The following is a 23,304-nucleotide window of genomic DNA, read 5'->3' as shown; positions in this document are numbered from 1 at the left end:
CAGGCTTTGTGGATTTGCTTACAGCTATGCTGGATCTTGCACAATATTAATCAAATCATGCCATTACCACAGTAATGTGTACATCAGTATTGTTGCTTGCAACTCAAATGACAGTGTTTGCAACTGAAAGAGGGCTGTTGCTTGCAACTACCCCTAGCCAATATTTTACATGTTTTCCAACCTAACTGACACCATAAATGCAGGAATAATGAACACATGCCATTCTATGCAAGTATTTCCAAGGTTCTCTTCAAGTACAAGTAAAAATTTCGACCAAATTTCATTTTCAGAGAGACCTGTTTTGTCTGTGTCTCTTCTTTGCCTAAGTTGTTTTAAAAAACAAGAAGAGAGCCACACTTTTCCAATTTTTGGTATACACTCATTTTTATAAGAAACAAAGGTCGATGTTGAGTACTCCAGTTTCTTAATTTTCTGGAAATTTCAATACTCATTGTTTCTTAAGAGTTTCTTAATTATGATGTCATGAATGATGTTATGAAATGTTCGTGACCTTTTTTATCACGTCAAGAGATTCGCTTCCGTTCCGATCCTGTATTTAGATGTGGGAAGTATATTTTTATCCCTTGTGTCCTAAGTTCTAGGCCAAGAGAGCAATCATGTGCTTGGATTCTACAAAATTTCGTTGTTCCCAGTTTTATCACGAATTAATAATATCCTAATTTTTTTGCTTCGATTACTGAAGTTTCTTAATTTTTTCTGACTGTCCAGTACTCGTTTGTTATGGCCAGTTTCTTATAAAAAAATCAGTGTAATGTATTATTAAAACGAAATGAAAACGTGGAAGGTCACAATTTAGACGATGATTCGTGAATAAGTATCTGTTTGCCACAATATGGGACTGCATCTGGATACACAGGTGTCTTAAAGTGCAAATTAGATTGTAGTAAAACAATTTCTTGAGAGTGGAGATGACCAAAGATGATAGATGAGCGGTGACTGCGCAAACCCACCAACTTTTAGGCCAGTGCAAGTAATGACGATAATGTACTTGATACAACAGTACGATTTTGTATCATATTAAAGATAGGAAAGGTTAAATCATACACTGAATGTATAAGCAATAACATTTGTAAATATCTTAGATTGCTAGAAACTATCTTACCGTTAAAACTTCTAATGGCATTATAGAGGTTTCTGTAGTATGCCTACTGCACCTCGCGCCAAAATTTGTAAGCAGGCTCCTGCGCAGTTACAAAAGGGTGCAAGGGTAAATTCATGGAAATCTTTGGGTAAATTAACCTCAGTGGAGTCTGGACCACTTACATGAATTGCCTAATAGTGGTCCAATAAAAGAAGCCTAAAAGTGACATGACAAGTGTAAGTCATGAAAACGTTCGCATTCTAGATAGCATGATGTTAGCAATGTTTCGATGCCAGAGCCCTTATTATTTGAGTGTGTTGTGTTTAAGAAGTCAATTTCATATTTTCTTGTTTTGATGTTTTTGATGTTATAGATATAAAATTGATAAAATATCACGCGCACGCCAAGGCAATTGTCGTGACCTAGCCCCACCTCTAAAAATATCTAGCTACGCCACTGGTGCACAGTAAGTTTGCTTATAGAAATTTTGGTTCTGAAAAGGCCTTCGGTAAGTTTTCTTCCAAGAAGATTGTGCACACGGACGGCCTAGCAAGCTAATCAAACGGAAGGTAGAAAAACAGGCATTCTTGTTAGCCATTTAAGGATGGTATTATGTCGGTAAAACACTTTATGATTTCTTTTTTCTTGTATATACATCACACATCCCATTGCTCTTTCAACCCTCCTCCCAAGCCTCCTCCGCAACTAAATCAATGGCATAATCATCTGCGTACAGAGTTGTGAATCATGGAAACAAAGACATAAATTCCTGTAACATATAGATAAGGATATATGACTATAATAAATAGGGCTATCCAATGCCATTTAATTACATAATAATTGATTTTCTCTCTCTACATATATTATAAAAACGGCCAACATCGCATATTGTATAAACCAAGATTTTAAGACAAAAAAATTGCTTTTACATATGTTCTTCATAATGAAACAAACAAAACAGAAAAATATGCGATGTCGGCTGAGCTATAAATAAAGATCTGTGTTGAGTTTATTTTACAAGGTAAATATAATTAGTCTAAAAATCTCTTTATACTAAAAAGCATCTACGATAAAATTTTTATTTGAGTTTCGCCTAATGTGTAAATTTGAAGAGCTATTACTGATGCTTTATCAATTTTATACAGATGAATTCTGACCTGGCTTCATTTCATATAAAATACACAAACATAAACTACTGTTCTAGTCAGTTATCTAGAATTGATTCAACTTTATATCAAGAACCTCTTTTATCTGCCTTTGTGTGCGGTTGGAATTTAATTTCGACTCAGTTCAAAGCAAGCTTGAACGACACAGACAACAAGCTAATTAGAATTGTTGGATGATACAATTCATGTCCTTAGAGGCAGTCGATAGATACAACAGGGGTTTGAGCTATTATTCAACGAAAAATCGACCAATCAGTGAGTGTGATTTCACACATGCGCGCATTGATTGGCTATTATTGATTGACAGGTTGCTTAAGCAATTCTTATATTCATCTGTCAATTGCCATTAAAACAACTGGGTTTTTAATCAAGGAAGAAAAAATCGAAGGGAAGGCATAGGTTGGTATCCAATAAAGCCCTTTATGGTTGTAGCTGCTCAGGTTTTGAAGTGGATTGTTTAAATTTTCACAACTTGAATCTTCAGTTGGTTTTTGAACCGCATTCTATGCAGGGAATTAAAATTTATTGAAAGAAATTTCCACAACCGGAAAGCCTTATAAACAATTTTGATTCTAACCTAAAGATTGTAGCGGATTTCAAAAATAATTTATGAATGCAAACATGGGATTTATTCAACAACCTTTCCATCACACAGCTTTCAAATGCTGTGTTTCTGCATTGGGTTACTTTTTTGCCAACAATGGCAAATCCAACTATCGCCAAAAAACAATATCATTTGATTATTTACATTTAAAGAATTTGTACGAGCACAAATAATATGAATCACCTAACAAGAGTTTCTGAGACACTTTCTGGCAAGTTTTTAGCGCCTTTCCCTCTGCTATTTCGGAGGCAACGTCCCCCCGTACGTTTTTGTCTTGCTCTTTGAGTCCTTGGTGACCTTGAAGAACGAGCTTTGGCAGGAGATGAAATTACTTGCTTGTTGGTAAGTCGACAAGAAGTTGTTGTTGTTCCAGCTCCACAATCGCAAAAGAATCTAATAAACAGGAAGAAGATAAGAATGTCAGTCACCATAATAACACGACAAAGCAAGTATGTCAGATGATGCAAATATTCTAATAAAAAATCTAAGGTCCACGATAGCCCCACGCTCACGGGGAAATTACAAAACCTTAATCTGTAATAAACTGGCCTGCTAATGGTAGGTCGGTAACTACAAAATTGAATTTATTTGATTGAGCAACAAATACTTTGAAGTAGGAGCCAGAGGACCACAGGGGGCATGTGCCTCCTACTTTTCAGAGACAGTATGAAAGTACCCACTTGCAACTAAAAGTAGTGCCCCTATTTTGACTACAGGTGCCCCACCCCAACTCTTGAAACGCTTCCTATGTCTATGAGCAAACATCATTCTTAGTTAACATAAAAAATTCGTGGCCACATATATTTCTAACAAGAAGACCCGCTGTCCTGCCCTTTACGCTAAAGAAGGCCTTGATGTCAACCAATGTACTTGCTTACTTATTTGGATAAACCCTTAAAATTGCTGTTTTGAAATCAAAATGTCGTAGGCTTACCTGTCGTGCCTTACAAATTCTACTTCATGTCCTTCGTGACACGTTCTTATGCAGTTGACACAAATTGCTAAGCTTTCGGTTGATGAGCAAGTCAGACATCTAAAAAGACAGAAGAAAGAGTCAAATCAAAAATCAAGTTACCAGAATATCATATTGTATGACATCATCATATATTTAAATCAAATTTCAGGCAGAATAGATCATCACAACAGTCATACATGCAAATTTTCAGCTGCCATCACTAAATTCAAGATTTGAATAATCATCTTCAATGGAGTTTTGCTACCATTGTTAATCTATCGGTACTTTAAAGTTGAAAGTCATGCTCTAATTATTCGTACTTAGATAAAATTAAGCACTTTTGGCAAAATGATAAGATAATAAGAACTTACTTGTAAAAATCGTGCATTGGATAACACAGACTTCCAGAAACTTGATAAAGGCACTTCCCAGTGTTTATTGCCTCCGTCAAAACTTTCTTGTTATCGTGGATGAAGTTTTCTAAATTAACAAGAAACATAACATTTTCAAATTTCTTGAGTAGGCATTTTTGAGTAAGTATTCATTTTCAAGGTCATCCAAAGCGGGAGAGGCTGGAACCCCCAGTAAATGCCACTAATGGTAACAATTGCTAAACTACCATTTATAATACCATATTGAATGGTAAGCAGCAGATGCCTCAACTTCTCAGCCACTGAACCCTTGCCCCTCCCAATGTAAATTTCATTCCAAAGGCACTGATTTTAGAATACTTTCATTAAAACTATGTCGATAAAAGAAACAACTCGGATTTAAAGCCACAAAACTATAGAGGTAAAATTATGAAAACTAGCTTACCAATCATTTTCGGCAAAACTCCAGTTGCAAGACTGACGCCATCAAAGCGATTGTTGAAAATTTCATTTTTTTCTAACACTCCACCTGAGAAAAGATGTGACAACGAAAATGAGAGGAAGCTAAGCAAGAGGGAGCTAATTCTGAATGTATCAAAACACGTGGAATACATTAGATTAACACTGCAAGGAGTTACTTATAACCATTCCAGTGACATTGTGCTAAAGGATTTTATCAGAGTTGCGAAAAACGTAAAGTCTGTTTAGAAGAATGCAGCGCTCTGAAACTCAAAACGAAAAAATATCTAAGTAGAAACACCTGTCCTCTCAAATGTGCAGAAGAATAAATAAAAAGTCATTACCACTACCATAGTAAAAAATTTTTTTGGGGGGGGGGTATCGCACCCCCTTCCCCCCTTTGGCGACGCCCCTGATCTCTACTATGGTAAAATTGTTACCATACCTGCATTGTTTGTTATTTCAATGCCAGCAGCACCCCCTTCGAATATTCTGTTTCTTCTTAGAACTGGAAAACTAGATGTGCTGATGAGAACGCCGGTTAAAGAGTTTCTGAAAATATCATTGTCTTCTAGTAAACCTGAAAGGCAAATACAATGTCATCATTTTTTGTCAAGAGGGAAGACCTCTTAAGCGAGAAAAGCCTTTCGATTTAGTAAATTGAATTCTTTTCATAAGCTTCGATCGTAATGACGAATAAGCACAGCGCATTATCCACATTACTGTATCATTTATAACTTAGCCTCTCTATTCGGGGTTATTTTTTCAAAAATATAATGTACGTCAAGAATTAGATGTTTTACTTCTCTGAAACAATAATCTTTTGATAGATATCATAACTAGAAAACATGTGTCAAAATGAAATTTATTTTAATCAAACTTCTTTTCAAAGAAAACAGGATTTGCAAACCTTTGCCATTGTTGAAAATGCATATTCCACCTTCATGGCCGTCATGGATCTTATTTCTTCTCAAAATGGGGTTGCTTTCTGTCTTTATCCAAACACCCGCCATTGCGTTATCAAATATTTCGTTGTCTTCAATTATACCTAGGCCACCATTGTATATAAGAACTCCGCCATTTTTGCCTCCCCAAATTTTGTTTCGCCTTATAACTGGATTACTGCCACTTCTATAATAAAAAAAAAACTGATAAGTTTTCTATCATTAAGAAAGACAAAAACATAAAGGAAGGGCAAACTTTTTGCAAGCTATATGGTAAGCATGGGTTTATACATAAACAACTGTCGTTGCATCATTCCTCGTTCGCATAGATAATTTAAATAGCTATGCAAATGGCTTATCTCGGCTTACTCAAAAGCCTTCGATTAATAGTTGATACTTCCACACCACAAATCTTAACCTAAATCGAGGATTTGCTAACAGTAATTTTGCTGGGGGCAATCTCCCTACCCCACGTTACAAGGGGTCTTGTGTATAAAGTTTCTATAAACTGTACCACTTTAATCTTCATTAGGTCCATTTACTTAATAGCAGTGGAGGTCGCGGCGTACATAAGATAAAACTGATAAAATAACTAACCTTATTTGTATTCCTGAATACTTGTGATTGTAAATTTCGTTGTCTTCTAAAGTACCGCATCCTTTGTCGTAGAAGTAAACACCAACCTGACAGAAAAAGATCAAAAATCGTATTGTTCATTGTAAATTGTTTTATTAATTGATGTTTACATGAACATAGAATCAACATTCTGAATACTATGTTTGTGCAAAATTCAAATAAACGGAAGAAACATTATTTTCAAAAATTTCTGAAACAAAGGCTTGGTGAATGAAATTTTCTGGAAATTTGGCAAAAAGCAAGCTGAAGTATTTCGTAGAATTAATGATGTTTCGAAAATTAATGATTAATTACCTGTTTTCCACTGTGTATTCTATTGTGTCTTAAAATTGGCGAGCTTCCTAAATAGAGGAGAGGGGAAAATTGAGGTAAAGAATAGTAAAACAAAATTATAATCTTAAGAAGTTAATGGCTATTTGGCAGGCAAAAATATTTCATGGACTGATGTGAAACACAGTGAGGTGTATGAAATATATTATCCACAAATTGCTCTGCTATCTCGTCAGTTGCTTCGAAAACACAACCTCAAAACTATCTTCAAAACACATTAGGCCCTGTTTAAGAACAAATTATAGCACTGATTTAGACAGTACATAACAATGGGGCCAGGTGTTGAGCCGTAGGGCGTGGTGATAGATAAATTTCTGAAGGCCCATCAAAAAACGTACAGCCAAAAAGTCATTTACAGGGGACTAATTTCTCATTAGGTCGTATTAATTTAAAAGACAGGTAATTCAAGTAATCTAACGATGGCAGTTTGAAGGAAGGAAATAACCAAAGAGCTGTTTAGGATTTTTTGAATATTTGAAATGCTAACCTGTAGTTATCCAGACACCCGCTAGCGTATTTGAGAAAATTTCGTTATCTTCGATCAAGCCAAGTCCACCTTCATGCTGAGAAGAAAAAATGTGATAATTATTTCAGAATTTTAGCATGAAAAAGTCATTAGCTACAAGGTAGTGAATTAACTGCAAAATTGCATTCAGAAACATAAAGTAATTCGGTGATGCCGTTGTTTGCTTAATTATCAATTCATTAAAATGACTCAGACCATGTTACTGTTTAGGAACCTTCGTCGAAAGTGATTTATAAAAGAAACACTCCAACGAGTAAAATTTCTTGAGAGCAACCGGCAAGACCACGAAAGCAAACTTCTTTATACTGAACAACGACAAAACTCATGGTGCAAGTTACTCGATAATCGCCATTAATCACTAAAGACCAGGCAAATATTAGCCTAGTCCTCTAAATTAACACCATCTTTGCCATATTGCTCAAGAAGTCTTATCTAAACTCATACACGTTGCTTACCACATAAATTCCACCATGAAGCCCATGATGAATTCTGTTCTTTCTAACAATTGGATTGCTGTTTGATCTAATTTGAATGCCAGCTAATGCATTGCCTAGAAATATAAATAAGGAAAAAATGCATTTGACTTTGATGTTTCACAATTAAATCTCACCAAGAAATGTCATAAAATAATTATTTATAAAATACTTCTAAAAATTTCAAAAAAAGTTTACTTTATTTTAAATATTCTTTATTTTTCATTAAAAAATACAAGTTCTTTGGTCTTCCGTTTTTGATATTAGTTTAGCAAACATTTTTAATCATCCTCCTTGAAGAAGGTTGCTTCCTTCAGTAGTTCACACAATCTTACCGTGAATATCGTTGTTCTCGATAAGACCTCGTCCGTCTCCAAAAACGTAAATTCCACCCTGCTGACCATGGTAAATTTCGTTGTCTCTGAAGAAAGAAAAGAAATTCAAGTTTTACAATGTAGTCCAGGATTAATTTTTCTCCATGACCAGACAACTCCCGGGGTTGGTGAAATCATTGAAATGACAAACTATACCTAATTAATGTTTAGATTTACAGAAATAACAAGAAATTATATACAAATTTCAGGTTGCTAAAATGACAGCCAGCACGTAAGAGACAATCTATCAAGTTAAAAAAGGTGACCAAATTCCTATATCAAAGCTTCTAGCTTCTAGCTAAAATGACGTCACTTACTTGATAGTGGGATTGCTGCCAGAAGTGATCCAAACACCAGCAAAAGTATTAGAATGTATCTTGTTTCCTATGAATTCTCCTCTTCCCTGTATAGGTTAAATAACAAAACAGTTAACTCAACATATCAGTATGAAACTTCAAATTGGAATTTTTGTAAGAGGAAGTGAGAAATGCCCAACAAAAGAGGTTTCCAAGGCGCAGTAGGCGTTTAGACACATACATAATTAGGTCAGCGACAGTAGATTTGGGAGTGCTATTGACGAAGAGGTGAGTCTCTAATTTCTGTGATTTACCGATACACTACAGTAGCTGATATTCATAGCATACACGTTACCATTACAAAATCATCTTGGAGCTAAAACTAATCAAAGGACGATGACAGTTATTCACTTACGTCATCATGCACATATATTCCACCAGTTGATCCACCGTAGATCTGGCATCTGACCACGGTTGGGTTCGCTCCGGATCGGATTTCAAAGCCGGCAATTCTATTACTGTAAACATTGTTTTCTTCGAAATATCCCTGCAAAAGTATCGAAAGATGAATACATGCTTCGAGGTGGTAGTAAACTAAAGCAATTATTTTTCTTCTATTAAAAGAATGTCACATAAAACAGTTATGTTGTTTACCGTGACATTAAAAAGGAACAATCCTTTTCTTTAAAAAAATTGTAAATATTGCCTCTTTGCTGTTTCATGAATTCTAACTTTCTAAATTTGTCCCAAGAAAAAACCAAAAAGTCACTCTTTGCATCTCTACTGCATCATCAACATAGTAAGTACATCAATACCGTGACTTTAATTTCAAAATAAAATGACTATCAGAAATTTCGATATAGGTAAATATGTCCTTGTTCTAACGTAATTATTAAATCACTTACCAAACCCCCGTCAAAGATGAAGAGCCCGGCATCTCTGCCATGGTGAATCGAGTTTCGTCGTACGACTGGATTTGCCCCTCCTTTGACCCAGAGGCCAGCCAGTCTGTTATTGTATATTTCATTGTCTTCATAAGTGCCTTGAGCACCATCAGTGACGAATATCCCTACATTTTCACACTCAACTACTTTGCACCTTGCCACCTTTGGTTTTCCACCATCACCATGTACAAAAATTGCAGAAGAACCTAGGAACATTACAGAATGTGTTCAAAAACATCTCGAAATTTTTCTTTCATCAAATGCAAAAAGCACTGTCAAATCAAAACTCGAGCATCTGCCTTGATCTTCTTCTTGATGTTTCTCTTGCGAGCAAAACACTTATTTAACAAGCTCTTCTGAATTTGTTGCAATACGCAATAGTATTTGGCAAACTTACTTGTGTTCTTGCTGGTGATATAACAGTCCTGGATGGTCGGAGAACAGTCGTTACAGACTTCAACACAGTGTCCTCTAACTTGGCTGTTTCCTTCCTGTGCTGTTATCTTAAAAAGTAGAAGAAATGGCATCGTTAGCAAAGAGAATTCTCATCTAAGGCCGAAAACCAACAAAAGTTGGCTTATTTCAAGACCAAACCAGTCTAGCTGGCAAAAGATGTTTCTCCCCAACGTGTCTCTCTTCAAACAAACTTTAGCACCCTTAGATGAAGCAAAACAATAATTGAAATACTGCCACCCAGTGTAAACTTATAAAGTTCATTACCTCAAGTCGTAAATATGCGAGCGATGATCCTGTTGCTGATGGGCGTATTCTGAATAAGGTGCCAGTGGAACAGCTGACCGTTGGGTAAGCTTGAGTTTCCGGGTTTTCTGCAATACAAACCATTCATTTGGCTTTATAATAAACTTAGCAAGAAGTCAGAAATGAATTGTCAGACCTTATAGGGCTAAAAGTGATTATACACTGCTTATAAATTGTCGATATCTTTCAGCTGAATAAAATACACACGTAAGAAAACCATTATTGTCAACTAGGCTATGAGATGACATTCAAAAGATACAAGTGAGGCAAAACCAAGGCAGACATTGTATTTTGGTTCACTGTAAAAACTGTCACTTCATTACCTGTCCCAATGATTGAAACTTTCTGTTCCAGTGTAACTTCCTCATCGTACGATCCAGGGTGAACCAAAATAATTCCCCCAGGAGATGTGGCACCGACCGCATCGTTGATTGTCGAGTAACACTATAAGAAAACTTACCATTACAATTTTAAGAAACTTGAAAACGATAAAAAAAAATTTGTACCTGAGTATATGATGCAGTGTTTAATTGAATGTTTTTGAAGCACAGTTTAATAGAATGAAGATGCATACAGGCACCGCGGAGAGTTGAGAAAAGTGGGGGGTCTAAACAAAGTGGGGGGGGGCTAAAACCGTATAAAAAGAGGCTTTTCTTGTAGTTTGATACTCAATATCTGGCATTTTTCACAAAAGTGGGGAGGGGGGCTAAAGCCCCCCAGCACCCCCTGCTCCGCGGTGCCTATAGCGACTGGGACTCTACTCCTTGTGAAAAAATGTCAGCCTTGTTGTTATCTGGGCTTTCTATCCTCCATCGCAGAAATTACCAAATCTAATCATAACAAAGTAATAATTATAGGACATTGTCGACAGGACTTTTTGCCACATAGCACTTAAAGTACACTAGTGTCAAATCACAGGCTTTCAACGTTGATTGTATAGATTGAAAATACTACCTTTCTCTCTAGGTATTTCAAGTCATCTGCCAACTTTTCATCTTTTGTAACATGACAGGCGTTTGACAAAAGAGGAAAAGACCCTCTCCAAGTCAAGCCAAGGAAACGGTTCTTATCTGCTATTTCGTAAAGACCACTGCAGCCTCTTAACAGTGGCTGTCTCATTCTGTATACGCGCCAATACAGCGTTTTCCTAAAACGCAAAGGAGGCAGCATAAACAAACAAACATATACGTTGAAGAAAAAAGCTTGTGATCATTGTCGTGCATCGAAAAGCCACTTTGTTCTTTTAAGCATGTCAGAAAACATGCGTATTTTGTGAGTGGCCATAGCTCCAAAAAAATTCTCTGATCTTTTCGAAAGTACTTCCCGACAGACAACATTTTAGCGGCTGCCTTAAAAGACAGCCAGGAGCTCATAAATATCTTAAAAATGTATTTCGCTGGGACAAGAATAGAAACTGGAGTTGAGAAAAATTTGTCTTCTTCTCTAGAAGGTACATTAACACTTTGATTGAAATTTCAGCATCTGGAACTTTTAAGAGAGTTCACCTTACTACAGTGAATTATTACTATGAAGCAAAAGCTACCACGTACCAGAGTGAGTCGTCCCTGCACAGAGCGTTGAGTCTTTTGCATGTCATTGACAAGCGAGACAATTCGACTGGCGGGCAGAAGGAACATACTTTCAACAGCACTTCGTCAGGTAGCATTCTTTGGAAGTAGCCAGGAGGAATGTGCTTCCTTCGTGAACCTTGAAAATCAAACCATACCCGAGTTTAGTTGAAGTTGATAACAAGATCTGCTGCCACTATCAAACCTTTTTATTTACAAACGGACAAATAAATTGATCTTTATCTTGGTATACCGAGAAAATGAAGAATAGATTTTACACATGTGACTGCTAATAATTAACGAGGTTTTCTTATCTGAAAAAAGATTATACACGCTGAAATAATAGGAATTGCAGGAGGCTACCTAAAGCTATCATATGTTTGAAATATCCAGTTTAATTCCATTCTTAAAGCACCATTTCCTACGAGACAGTTGGCTAATTCTCTTCCCGCTTAGCCATGGTAGATCAAGCTCAGCAAAATGAAAAGTTTTGATGAATTGATCTCCGTAATCAAACTTTGCATGCCTCCTAACTTAAACAGGAGGTGGGCATATTTTGTCACTATAAACCTAATTAGGAAAATACGTTTAGTGAGAAGGCACAAATGATAGGCTTGGTTAAGCTTGCTTTTTCTGCTTCAACGAACTAAACAACAGATAAAAGTCTTTACAAGGAATGGAAACAAATAGCACGCTCTGATAAAGGAATCTCTTCAGAGGTCAAGTTCGGAATTTGCATACAGGTAGGGCAGGCAACAGGCCATTTTATTAACCATAAAGGTCATCGAAATATTTCAGTAGAAGAAAAAGATATTTCGTAGGCGGAGCAAAGAGTGAAACCAAACATTGGTAACAAATAAGTGCTGAACATGAAATCCACTGTTGAACATGAAATTTGTTTTTACAATGCACACAACAATCGCAAGACTTACGCACGTGTAAAAGAATACCACGTGTTTGGGATGAGTTTCAATAACACGAGCACCTTGCAAACCGTTTGTTGCGGAAAATTTCACAAAAGGCTTCGGTCATTTCTGGTGTCTATCTTCACACCGTTAATCAAAAGATATTTTCAATGTTCATAATGATTCGGCTCCCTGTTGTAGAAACGCATATGATAACGGTTTGTTTTACGAACACCGAAGCAAAGTGAATATTTTAGAAATTGTTTATCTAAGGTTTTACAGTAGACAGTAAGTCTACTGTAAAAGCTGAGATACTGCAGTAGTTTTTCCGAGCCTTTTGAAGTTGCCAAAATTACTTAATGCGCTAGAAGAGTTAGTTTTTAAAAAGGCCAACATCTAGTTACAAAAAGGACAAACCACAATCTTGGTAACCATCTAGTCAGGGGTTCGCGGGGGACTCGCTATAAACCCTCGGGTTCTTTCGTTACATACTGGGGGTGGGACAGTTGCTTCCACTAGAAAGCGGGTAAATTGCTTCTAAAGCACAAGTGCACAGTTGCTTGTTTCAGGATATAACCGGGTTTGTTGGGGGTAACTATTTTCGCCTAAACTTCCAGAAAGGGTACATAGAAAATATATTTTGAGGATGACCTATAGGTCAATAAGCAGGGATGTTAATATTTGTGGTTTGGGGTTTAGACCTCCATAATATTTTGCTAGTTATGAGGGAAAATTTGAGGTTGGTCTATAAAATTCACCAAAGATAGATAAAATTAATAGTTTGTCAGTATATTTTTACTTTTTACTCTCAACATCTACCAAGCAAGAGGTTTCTCTTATATCTTATCATTGCACTTGCCCTATATATATTCTGGTGTAGCTCTTTTAGATTCTTTTTTAGAAACTATATCAAGTGTAGCGTGATTGCAGCATAGCAATGAATTTTAGAGGCTCTTTGATATATCACCTTCCAATATAATTGTAATATATAAATAAATAAAGGTCAAGTTATACTGCTTTGAAAGGGCTCGGTTGAGGTCAGAAAATAGTTTTCAGGCTCACCAGCTCCTCCTACCCTAAATCTTCTACATACCAATTGCTGTTGTGACAGGACAGCCTACTTAGGTTCCAATTTTTATATTTTTATCTGTGCTTAGAAGCACTAGAAAATATTTAGTCAGTAGCAGTCCTTTACAGACCACTGTTGGTTCATGTGGCCTAGAACAGCAGATTAGTTGAAGCATTTCTAAGTCCATTATCTAATTGAAAGAGTGTCAAGTTTCATGAATGTGTGGGCGATATTTGATAAAGATATTAAAATCATATTTTGTATAGTTAATTCGTTTATATGAATGAAGCATATTATCACCAAGTACTAAAGTGTCCTTTTTTGCTTTCATATCTTAAAGTATGTTACTCTTAAATATAATTTTGATATCAAGTATTAAGGCACTTATTGGTTCTGATATCATTGTATCCTTAGAGCCAAAAACTTTCAATTCTTCAAATAGGGATATGGAAAAAATTTGGTAACCACAATTCTAAAACTTATGTAGCCACAATACTATCCCATAAAATGCAGAAAATGTTGCAACACCAGTTCATGAAAATTGCTGTACTCCAAAACACAGATTGCCTGTTTTTGAGAGAAATCCAATATAAAAGAGAGCAACCAAATCATTGGATTTTGCTATTGTGTAACATGGAGACTGAGGCTGAAATTTGTGGCACCAGAGTGCATGTTGCTTAATAATTAATAGGAAAGCTTCAGGGCAGGTCAGTAACAGTTTACAGGTGTGAGAGGAGACACAAGCCTCAATATAACAGGTTGTGAATTGTGTAATGCTCCTTTGTTGGTAATAAGAGATGCACATGGCTCCAAATATGGCCCACCTTTACCAAGTTTTAAAGTAAACAGTTTCCGAATTTTGATTTAAGAATATATTGATCAATTCCAGAATTAAAGCCAATTCTGAAATATAAACTAAACAACCAAGCATAATTTTAATTTGCTCTTTAACTCAAGTAGAAAGCCTTAATCAAATTAGACAACATCAGACAATAAGATTAATGAAGGTACCTCTGACTTTGGTGATATTTGAACAGATTGTAGTTTCATCTGCCATTTCCTAATAAAAGCAAGCACATGTCTACTGTCAAATACTATGGATTATTCTGAGTAAACAAAACAACAATGGAATTTGAGCAGGCTCATACTTGAGAGTAAGGAAAGCAGCCATTAAATAGAAAGCTAGAGTTGCTAGTTCATTTCTTTCTTGTGTTCTCTTGACAGTTATAGTTTTTTTCAAATTTCTACATACAAAGCAAACAGACTGCAAATTTGGAGGCAAAATAAATTTTCATGAACCAATTATATTGTATCAACACGGGCCTAACTTCCAAAAAGATCAAAACAACTAGTCATTTATGTTCATGTACTCTTTAAATTTATTCTTCACCTATGGAATTTATTCATAAAAGTTATTTATTGTCTACCAATGTAATTAATTATATAGAAGAAACAGTTCTTTATATCATGAGTATAAGACAACTATAATGATAGACATTAACCTTTGCCATAATTAGATTTCAAATCAATAACTATTGCTCTTTTAACGACAATTGTTGTTTATCACTAAAACAATTAATAGACTTACTAAATCAGGAACAAAACTCACCTGTTTGATATCTATTCTGGGTCTCTTCCCGTTTCCAGGTCCACTACTTTCTTTACATAGCAGCGATGCCCCTAGATTCAAGGAGAATTCCATAAGATTCGACTGTTCCACTTATGAAGTTTAGGATTCCACTGAGCGAATTTTCAAGTTACACAATATCAAGAAATCACAACTCTAATATTGACTGAATTTAACTGGATCTGGGTCTCCTAGAGATGGTGTAAATGGAGGCCTTTTAGAGGTCTAGGTATTCAATCTAAACTTACTAGGTATTCGAATGGGACGTTTTTCCTTAACGGCGACGTTGTTCCGTCTACGAGCTGTGGACATCACGTATGTTGTTCTAGCACTGCTTGAGAAAACTGGCAGACATCGTGGCATGTAATAAAAGTTCCTTTATGCAAAACACCTGATCGTACAGAGCGACCAAAACAAGATCATTTCTAAAATTTGAAAACTCTCCATTGTCCCGGCCCGGCCACAAGGACATGCCGATCTAGCCAATCAACAGCCTTGGAATTACCCAGCAGCCAATAAGCTTTTCAGGTTTCTTAAAGAGGACTCCCCTTAGACCAATCAAATAAGGCTCTCGCTTAGACTAAAGGGTCATTCCTATAGATCCAATCAATGAACGATCAAACAAAAGGATTCTTTTTTAACCAATCGTCCGAATAGAATGATATTTACAGCAGGTTGGACCAATCACAAAAGGAGCAAGTTTGTATGGGCTGACCCTAAGTACAACCTGCAGGTGGACAAAGGCGAAGGAAATTCTAATTATAGGGAGCACATCGCTTGTTTTGTTCCCCTCACGTGTTCAAATCTTTAGAGAATAACCACATCGAGGTGCTTCAGGATAACTGTATGCCCGCTTAGTAACATGCAGGGTAGCTGAACAAACAGTTTTAGGGCCAAATCCTTATTTCATTTTAAATAGGGCAGAGGAGGAAAAGATTTTTACAGGAAACATGTTTATTCTAATTTTCGATAGAGAGGATCGTGGTTGAAATTATTGTATCTTCTCGGTTGAAAAACTACCTATGAAGTGATAAGATAACTAAAGTGCAATGACAATGCGATTCGCGTAGCTTTGCCATGTGCCCCTAAATGGGTTCTGTAACAGTTGGTAACTTACTCTTCGCCAAGGGTCAAAACCTGTGAGAGGTGGGGAATATCGCCAAGATAATGTATTTGGGGTTCCTCGGAAATAAATGAAAACGAAATTTTGTTGCTTTATTTGCGGACATTGGTACTATATTTTCAAAATAAATGCACGTATTAAACATCTTAGTTGATAAATTGTTGAGTTTGAAAGAATAAAGTCAGAAAGATGCCAAAAAACCCATGCTAGTTTAAAACCTAAAATGAAATTCAACAAAGCTCGTGTTTAGAAATTATGAATCTGATAAACAAGAAAAAATATGTCTTTAAAACTTTTTTCATTCTTCAAACATCTTTAATTTTTAGCCTTCAAAGGTGCCAAGCACACATTGGAAGACGGTTTGATATTTCGAAAATTTCCCCTGGTTAATTCATGACCCCGTTTTGTTTAAAGTTATGCTGCATCAAAACCCTGCACATTTGTAATTTCTTTTACTTCCCATATCACAACCTTCAGTTCATTTTTTCCTATGATATTTACATGTGCCCATAACGTAGCAATTCTACTTTTAACGGCTGTTCAGGATCGATGAAAGGTAGTCTGTGATCTAAACCTCTTACTTGAAAATAGTTAGGGGTCTTGGACACATTCTACGTGAAGAAGGCACGTGCTCCCGGCTCCTCCATTGCCCTTGGTGGAACCCCCGGTGGCACCCAGGTCCCCAACACTCTGGCATGGTGTTGGCGACAAGGAAACGATACGCGGTTAACCAAGGTCAACCAAAAATAGTTTTAACCATTACTTTTGTATTATTGATAATTCACTAGATTGAGCCCTTGATTATTTTACTGGTCCTAGTTTCTTCTTGTGCCAATAAGTAACTATTGAACACAAGTAAAACGGCTATTGATCTCGGGAATCCATACGACCACATGTCAAATGGATCGACTTCTTGGCTCAAAACGTGTTTCTATCGTTGATTGAACAGTCAATTCACTGTTACAGGCATTTTTTCAAAGTTGACTCCCCATCGCTCATATCTCTTATCTTTTCTCCTTCGCTCTGAATCTTTCTCCCATGACAAAGGACTCTTGATCACTCTATTTACCAGCAAGTTCACCAAAAAACCGCAAAAGTTTGTATTAAGAGCTTGTTCAATTGTGCTATATTCATTGCAAAGAAAAGCATCATAGTGTATTATTTTCTAATTTAATGATATTTAGATAACTTTTTCAACATCATCTTAAGAGAAAAATTTTCAAAAATGCTTGATATGTTTTAGGAAAGAAAGAAGTCGGAGGTATAGAACGAAAATTTACCATTTGGAAGCACTTTAACTTCTTGCTAAACTTTAAATAACTCTATATAAAAATACTTGATCGTTTTTCTTTTATATTGTTTCAAACCATAGTCATAAGGACAATAATTAGTTTCTAGACTACGTATTTCTTTGTGACTGTGTTCAAACCACGTATTCTTTGGCCGCTTCAAACGCGAAATAATTTGGAGTGCACTACCAACAGAATATTGCAGTGAAGACTAGAAATTAATAAATTTTACCGAGTCCCGATATTTCTGAGCAAATTACGTTTCGCATCTAAGTATATTTTTTAGGTATTACAATTTTTTTCAAACCTGACATGTTTTCAGGGGAACATCGCCCGCCCTCGAACAGAATCAAGGCTTTTTGAAAAGCCACGATATTTCAGTTTTTAGATTCCCTGTTATGAACATCGCAAAACAAACAACTGCTGAAAAATGAGGCACAAATATGCAAGCTGAAGCTTAGCATTATTTCTACAATATTCTTAAAATTGGATGATTCTAAAGCTGAATATTTTTATAAACAACATTCTTGTTTAAGAAGGGTGCAGATTTACACGGATCGATACCCCTTTATTTGTAAAACTTGCCTTAACGTGGATAAATTTTTATACAATACGGAAGGGTATTGCACTTACTTTAACAAAGTGACTAGCATCATGGATCCGAAAGCTCAACGATAAAAATTTTAATTGTAGCAAATTCGCTTACAAACTTTTATCTGCGTTCCCAGTTGCTAAATTCCAACCATGAACCTCTTACAGGTGAATCGAAACTCGTCGAACTCTGGAGGTCTTGTTGTATTCTGCTGTGAATAAGCTGCTTGAAGTGTTGTGACAAGCTTCGTGCATGGAGGTGCATTTGAGTATGACCACTGGTTTGCACGGCACTGGTAAACCAGAAGCAACGGTAAACGGACATTGGACTGCCGGGGCGAAAAGGCCATGGGAACAACAAGGATTTTTGAATTTTGTTTAGAAAACAAGACCGACCAAAACATCAATTGAGTTGTGGGACATAAGTTGATTAATTTCAAATCTTATCTTACTTAGATGTTCAACATTCTTAAATCCAGTGTTGCATTTCTCAAGAGACGTTATTCCGAGCGCTGAGCGCCTCTTGTTCACAAGAATTTTAAATTTGACTACTTGTTTCAAGCTTTAAAGCTGGATAGAGACAAATATCCAGTATCTGGAAACATGTTTTTTTTGTAAAATAGCATGTTTCCAGAAAAACATTGAATGTTGTCATTATTTTGGTCTACCGATGGGGCTTTCCAAGGATATGGCTGTCCATCTTCAAGTGCACCAAGCGGAGGTATATTTCACAATCTTATGTGCAAGACCAGTGATAGGTTTTTGCAACTTTGATACCCATCTGAACATGAACAGGGTCAAACAGGATTAAATTGGTCTACCGTGGAGAAAATAGCAGCTCTGTATCAATCCATTTGATATGAAATGCGATTCACAATCTATAGTTTTTATCAACATTCATTCAGTTAAACCCTATACATTTTAACGTCATTCAGGTTACATATTTAGCCTTAAATGGCACCTCCACCTATGTCCCGTTTCCCATTAACCCTCTGAATCTGTAAAGCCCAATGGTCTCCGCAGTGCTGTCGTTGCCGTGTAAATTGCAAAAGTGCTCGAAATAAATTCTATCGCGTATCGTTGGATATCGTGGTCCAGAGAGATACTTTGGAAATGCCCGCAGAAGTGAGGGATCTCGGTATATATAAACAGTTTTCAAACCAAGGCAAAATATTTTGATGGAATTCTTAAAACGTTGCATTGTTATGCTACATCATGTTAATGTCAGCGATCAGAGAAACTAAATGCAAATGCAATTGAAAAATGTTCGGTCCATGTAAAAAAAATCATTAGAACTTTATTTTTCTTACCTTCAAAGTCCTGGAGCTTCGTTATTCTCTGTTCGTTTTTGCATAGGGACTCCCCCTTGATTTTAACTCAGAAAACAAATATGGAATGGAACAATCGTATTAATAGAAATTGAAAGACGAACGTTTTCCCTGGCTATCCAAAGGTGACATCATTGTGTAATGACGTCACGGTTTACTGAACGACTGACTTTTGCAATGAACATGAACAGTACCTTCTGAGGGATATGAGAAAATTGAATGAAAACGAGGGCAACCAATGTCGCCGCTTAAATGAGAACGGTGTGATCAGATGGATGATATACGATATTCCTCTTTATCAGCCATAAAATTAAATAACTTCTAGGCTTTTCAGATTTCATGGACAAGTGACTAAACTTCGAACTTTCTTTTTGACTCTTCCTATTCAACTGTCCTGTTCCAAGTATTAAATTTGCCAAATAAACATTATGGAACATTGGTCAAGTGTGGTTTTGCTGACCAACCACAATTTCCCTTTAGGATACAAAAAACTTACTTACTACTCTTTGAAAACTGACTTAAAGGGCATATGTTGCACTGACAGTTATCTAAAAAAACAAAAGCGCTCGGAATGGAATTCCATTGTTTCGTGACATTTCGTTTCTTGTTGTTGAGTTTTTACTGCCGTAAAAATTCACCCTCGATTCCATGCTTTGTGCTAAACAAAAAAGATATAGGTATTGCATTTGCCAATCATGTTCACGACACATGCCCTTTAAGCATGTTCATTGCTTAAAAATAACTCAAAGGGTTCATTGTTTAGTTTCCTTCAGTTTCCATATTTTAATGCAATAAATTGAAGATGATAAGCATAAAATGTGCAAAAATAGGAACGCAGTAGTTGGTAGAGGGTTGGGGATTACTGCCAAATTTTTCCGAAATTTCTAAAAATTCTTGTACTTTGTCGGAATTTGATGGAAAATTTCCTTTTAGCCCTCCTAACATTGCAACTCCTCTAGCACAGCTGGCCAAAGTGATGATATCATTCTGCTCAAAAGGAAGCTATACCTATATTCTCGACGAAAATTTTCAATTACATCTACGAGGTCAAGAGAATGCATTGAAAAAAAAGGTATTGATAATTCTTTGTATATCTTTTTTTCCTTTTTTTATTCAGTTAAAAATAGTTAACAACAAACAACAAGATTTTAAGCTTAGTGCCATCCATAGCGTAGCGGGAAAGGACATATTGTCAGCGAGTTCCCTCTACGGAGGACACTTACAATTTTGAATAAGTACAATGAAGTTAACAAATGCACACTCACACACACGCATACAAAAACACATAGGCACAGAGATACCAACACACACAGCATTCATTAGCAGATACAGTCACTAACAGATCAACCACGAAGTTTAATTTCCAGAGGATGCTTAGCTTCATCATCTACAAGATCAAAACGCTTCGACGACTTCATGTACCCTTTGTAGCTTCAAGAATTATTCCAGGCGCGCAACTACGGGGGGGGTCCTGGGGGTCCATACCCCTGCCCTTTTTCTCAAAAGGGGAAAAGAGCCCTTTTTCTTGGAAAATTGCTTGAATATTTTGATTATTACGCTAAAATGGTTGGTCATACAGTAAATGACACATTCCGGAGATGTAATGGACCTTGCAGGAATACAGATAAATGATTTAGTCAAACTTTCACGTACTTGTTGGGTCGAACGTCATCATGTTGCAGTAATAGAGTCTATCTTCAAGCCCCAACTCTACAGCGTGTTTTATGATGCGCTACGCACTGGCTTTGAAGAAGGATGGTTCTGGGACTCAAAAACCGAAATAAAGGCACAAGACTTTGAACGGAATAGGGCCTCTACGACCTCTGGTAAAAAGTTACAAGAAAGAAACCAAGACATTTTTCAAGCCTGTCACATAGTTGACAGGGTCATAGAAGACCTTTGCATGAAACGAGCGAATGCAGAGAAATATTTTCGGACTGGTATTAGCAAGCAGTAAAGATGGCACAAAAAGTTGATGTTCAGCTGTTCCGTTCCTTGTCAGTATTACAAATCAGCTGAAGGCAAGGCTCGTGGAACTGTTCAACCTCCTTCCATCTGTAGTGCGAAGCAAAGAATTCAATAATAATATTTTAAAGCGCAAAATGTCTTCGGATATGGAAGATGATGGGCTGCTATTCAGAAGTGAGCTGGCGCTGGGAAAAGGAGATGACAGCAGGGTCGCCGAGAGGGGGACAAAGGGGCAAATTGCCCTAGGGCCTCGAGGTCTAGGGAGCCTCACAAAGCAATGAATTCCGTTTTTAAATGGAATTTATTAAAAGTAACAAAATTACAGTTAAAAAGTAAAACATCTTAAACGAAATAGTGAAATTAAGTTATTTGCAAGGTTGTGGTGGCAAAATTTTTGCTCGCTTCGCTCGCAAGAGGCATTGTTGTTTTCATTTTCCCCCTCCCTCGGGCCTCCTAAACTTCTCGGCGGCACTGGATGGCAGACAGAAAGAAGTCATGAAATCGTCATCAAGGTTGTAAGTATCAAGGTTCAGCAATTCTGAGAGTTAACCATGGAGATTCACCCTTCCATGGAACATCCTTCCATTCTGAAGTCTTCCCATAAAGGACAACTCTTTGTTTCTGATTTGTTAAAGATCCCTAATAAGAACGAGCATATTGCCAAATGCTCCATTGCATCTAAGTTTGTGGATAAGTCCTTCGTGCCATACTTTATAAAATGCTTTCGATAGGTCAAGAAATACTGCAGGTTTTTTAGGCTTGAACTGCGAAAGGATCCAAAAAAACGTTATCTCTTGGTTTAACGAACTCCCGACATAACGAGCTATTCTCTGGTTCCCTTTAGAGTCCGTTATACTAGCCTGTGCTCCAGACCCTTAACCTGAAGGAAGAAGTTAAGGGTCTGGAGCACAGGCTACCGTTATACAGGCACCGCGGAGCGTTGAGAAAAGTGGGGGTCTACAAAATTTGAGGGGGGGACAAAAACCGTATAGAAAGAGGCTTTACTGGTATTTTATTGCTTAATATTTGGCATTTTTTACAAAATTGGGGGGCTAAAGCCCTCTCAGCCTCCCCCCCCTGTTCCGCGGTGCCTGTTATATCGGGGTCCCACTTCTATAATTTCCTTTCGCACCAAGAAACCTCTCATCCAATCAAAAACCTCGATATCGTTAAACCAAATTACGAATACGAAGTTTACGAAACAAGAAGAAACAGACAAGCAGCAAAGAGAGCAGAACTATTTTAAGGTCGCGGATAGCTTCTTGCAGACCGGAATCGACATTCAACGAGAGATTTAATAAACAGCTAATCGAAATATATATTTCGTGGAGGAATCCTTTGAAAATTTTTTGTAACGGGCTCAGCAGTGGATATCTGCCTAACCAAGTTAACGAAATGTGGCCTATTATTCTCGCTGTTACTAGAACTTACGCACCGTATCTTGTGTTTCCTGCAGCTGTTTTTGTGGGAACAGTTGGTTATCTAGTAGAGTCAAGACTAGCTGACAGAAATAGAGGAAAGATACAGGCGCCTAGCACGCTAGAGGCAAGAGGAGATAGACAATTAGAGACACTTATCTCGGACCCGGCAAAGGTTGCGAGCCTTGCAGAAAGAAAAGACATTCCCAGAAGTGTTCTGGATAGAAACCTGAAGCCAGGAACATATAGTTAATGTTTTTACCACCACATGCCAGAAAGGTGGAAATATAATTAGTGTGATAATGTGTTGCAAAACTTTTCTATTCGGTTGCATTTAGTGCTTTGCTTAGTTTAATTTTAGCTGTCCTTGATGTCATGTGTCGTGACAACAGTAAAGTCCCAGCAACAAGATTTATCGCCGCTACAGAAATCATTAAGCAAAGTACAAAAAACTGGTTTAGAATTTCCAACATTATTCT

General features: G+C 36.8%; 1 protein-coding gene across 2 annotated transcripts; it reads right to left on the bottom strand.

The window, feature by feature from the left end:
- Positions 1-1,868: 1,868 nt before the first annotated feature.
- LOC135681289 (uncharacterized) lies at positions 1,869-18,607 on the bottom strand. Of its 2 annotated transcripts, none has more exons than XM_089111793.1 (22): positions 18,227-18,607; positions 15,091-15,161; positions 14,493-14,541; positions 11,490-11,646; positions 10,894-11,086; positions 10,263-10,383; positions 9,901-10,007; positions 9,578-9,683; positions 9,142-9,386; positions 8,652-8,783; positions 8,258-8,343; positions 7,902-7,987; positions 7,549-7,643; positions 7,055-7,130; positions 6,532-6,578; positions 6,199-6,284; positions 5,568-5,788; positions 5,103-5,237; positions 4,644-4,727; positions 4,199-4,307; positions 3,807-3,905; positions 1,869-3,265 (listed from the first exon to the last, which is right to left on the bottom strand). In XM_089111793.1, the coding sequence occupies exons 3-22, from the start codon at positions 14,536-14,538 to the stop codon at positions 3,052-3,054; spliced, it is 2,445 nt and encodes an 814-aa protein (XP_088967919.1). In that variant the 5' UTR covers positions 14,539-14,541; positions 15,091-15,161; positions 18,227-18,607; the 3' UTR covers positions 1,869-3,051. The 2 variants fall into 2 exon arrangements, with proteins under 2 accessions (XP_088967919.1, XP_065051741.1); XM_065195669.2 differs by lacking the exon at positions 18,227-18,607 and adding an exon at positions 15,357-16,986.
- Positions 18,608-23,304: the final 4,697 nt, after the last annotated feature.

Source organism: Rhopilema esculentum, chromosome 12, assembly GCF_057945365.1.
Source record: "Rhopilema esculentum isolate cy_ngs chromosome 12, ASM5794536v1, whole genome shotgun sequence".
NCBI lineage: Eukaryota > Metazoa > Cnidaria > Scyphozoa > Rhizostomeae > Rhizostomatidae > Rhopilema > Rhopilema esculentum.
Note: the sequence above shows the minus strand (reverse complement) of the source record. Positions and strands in the feature narration are given on the sequence as shown.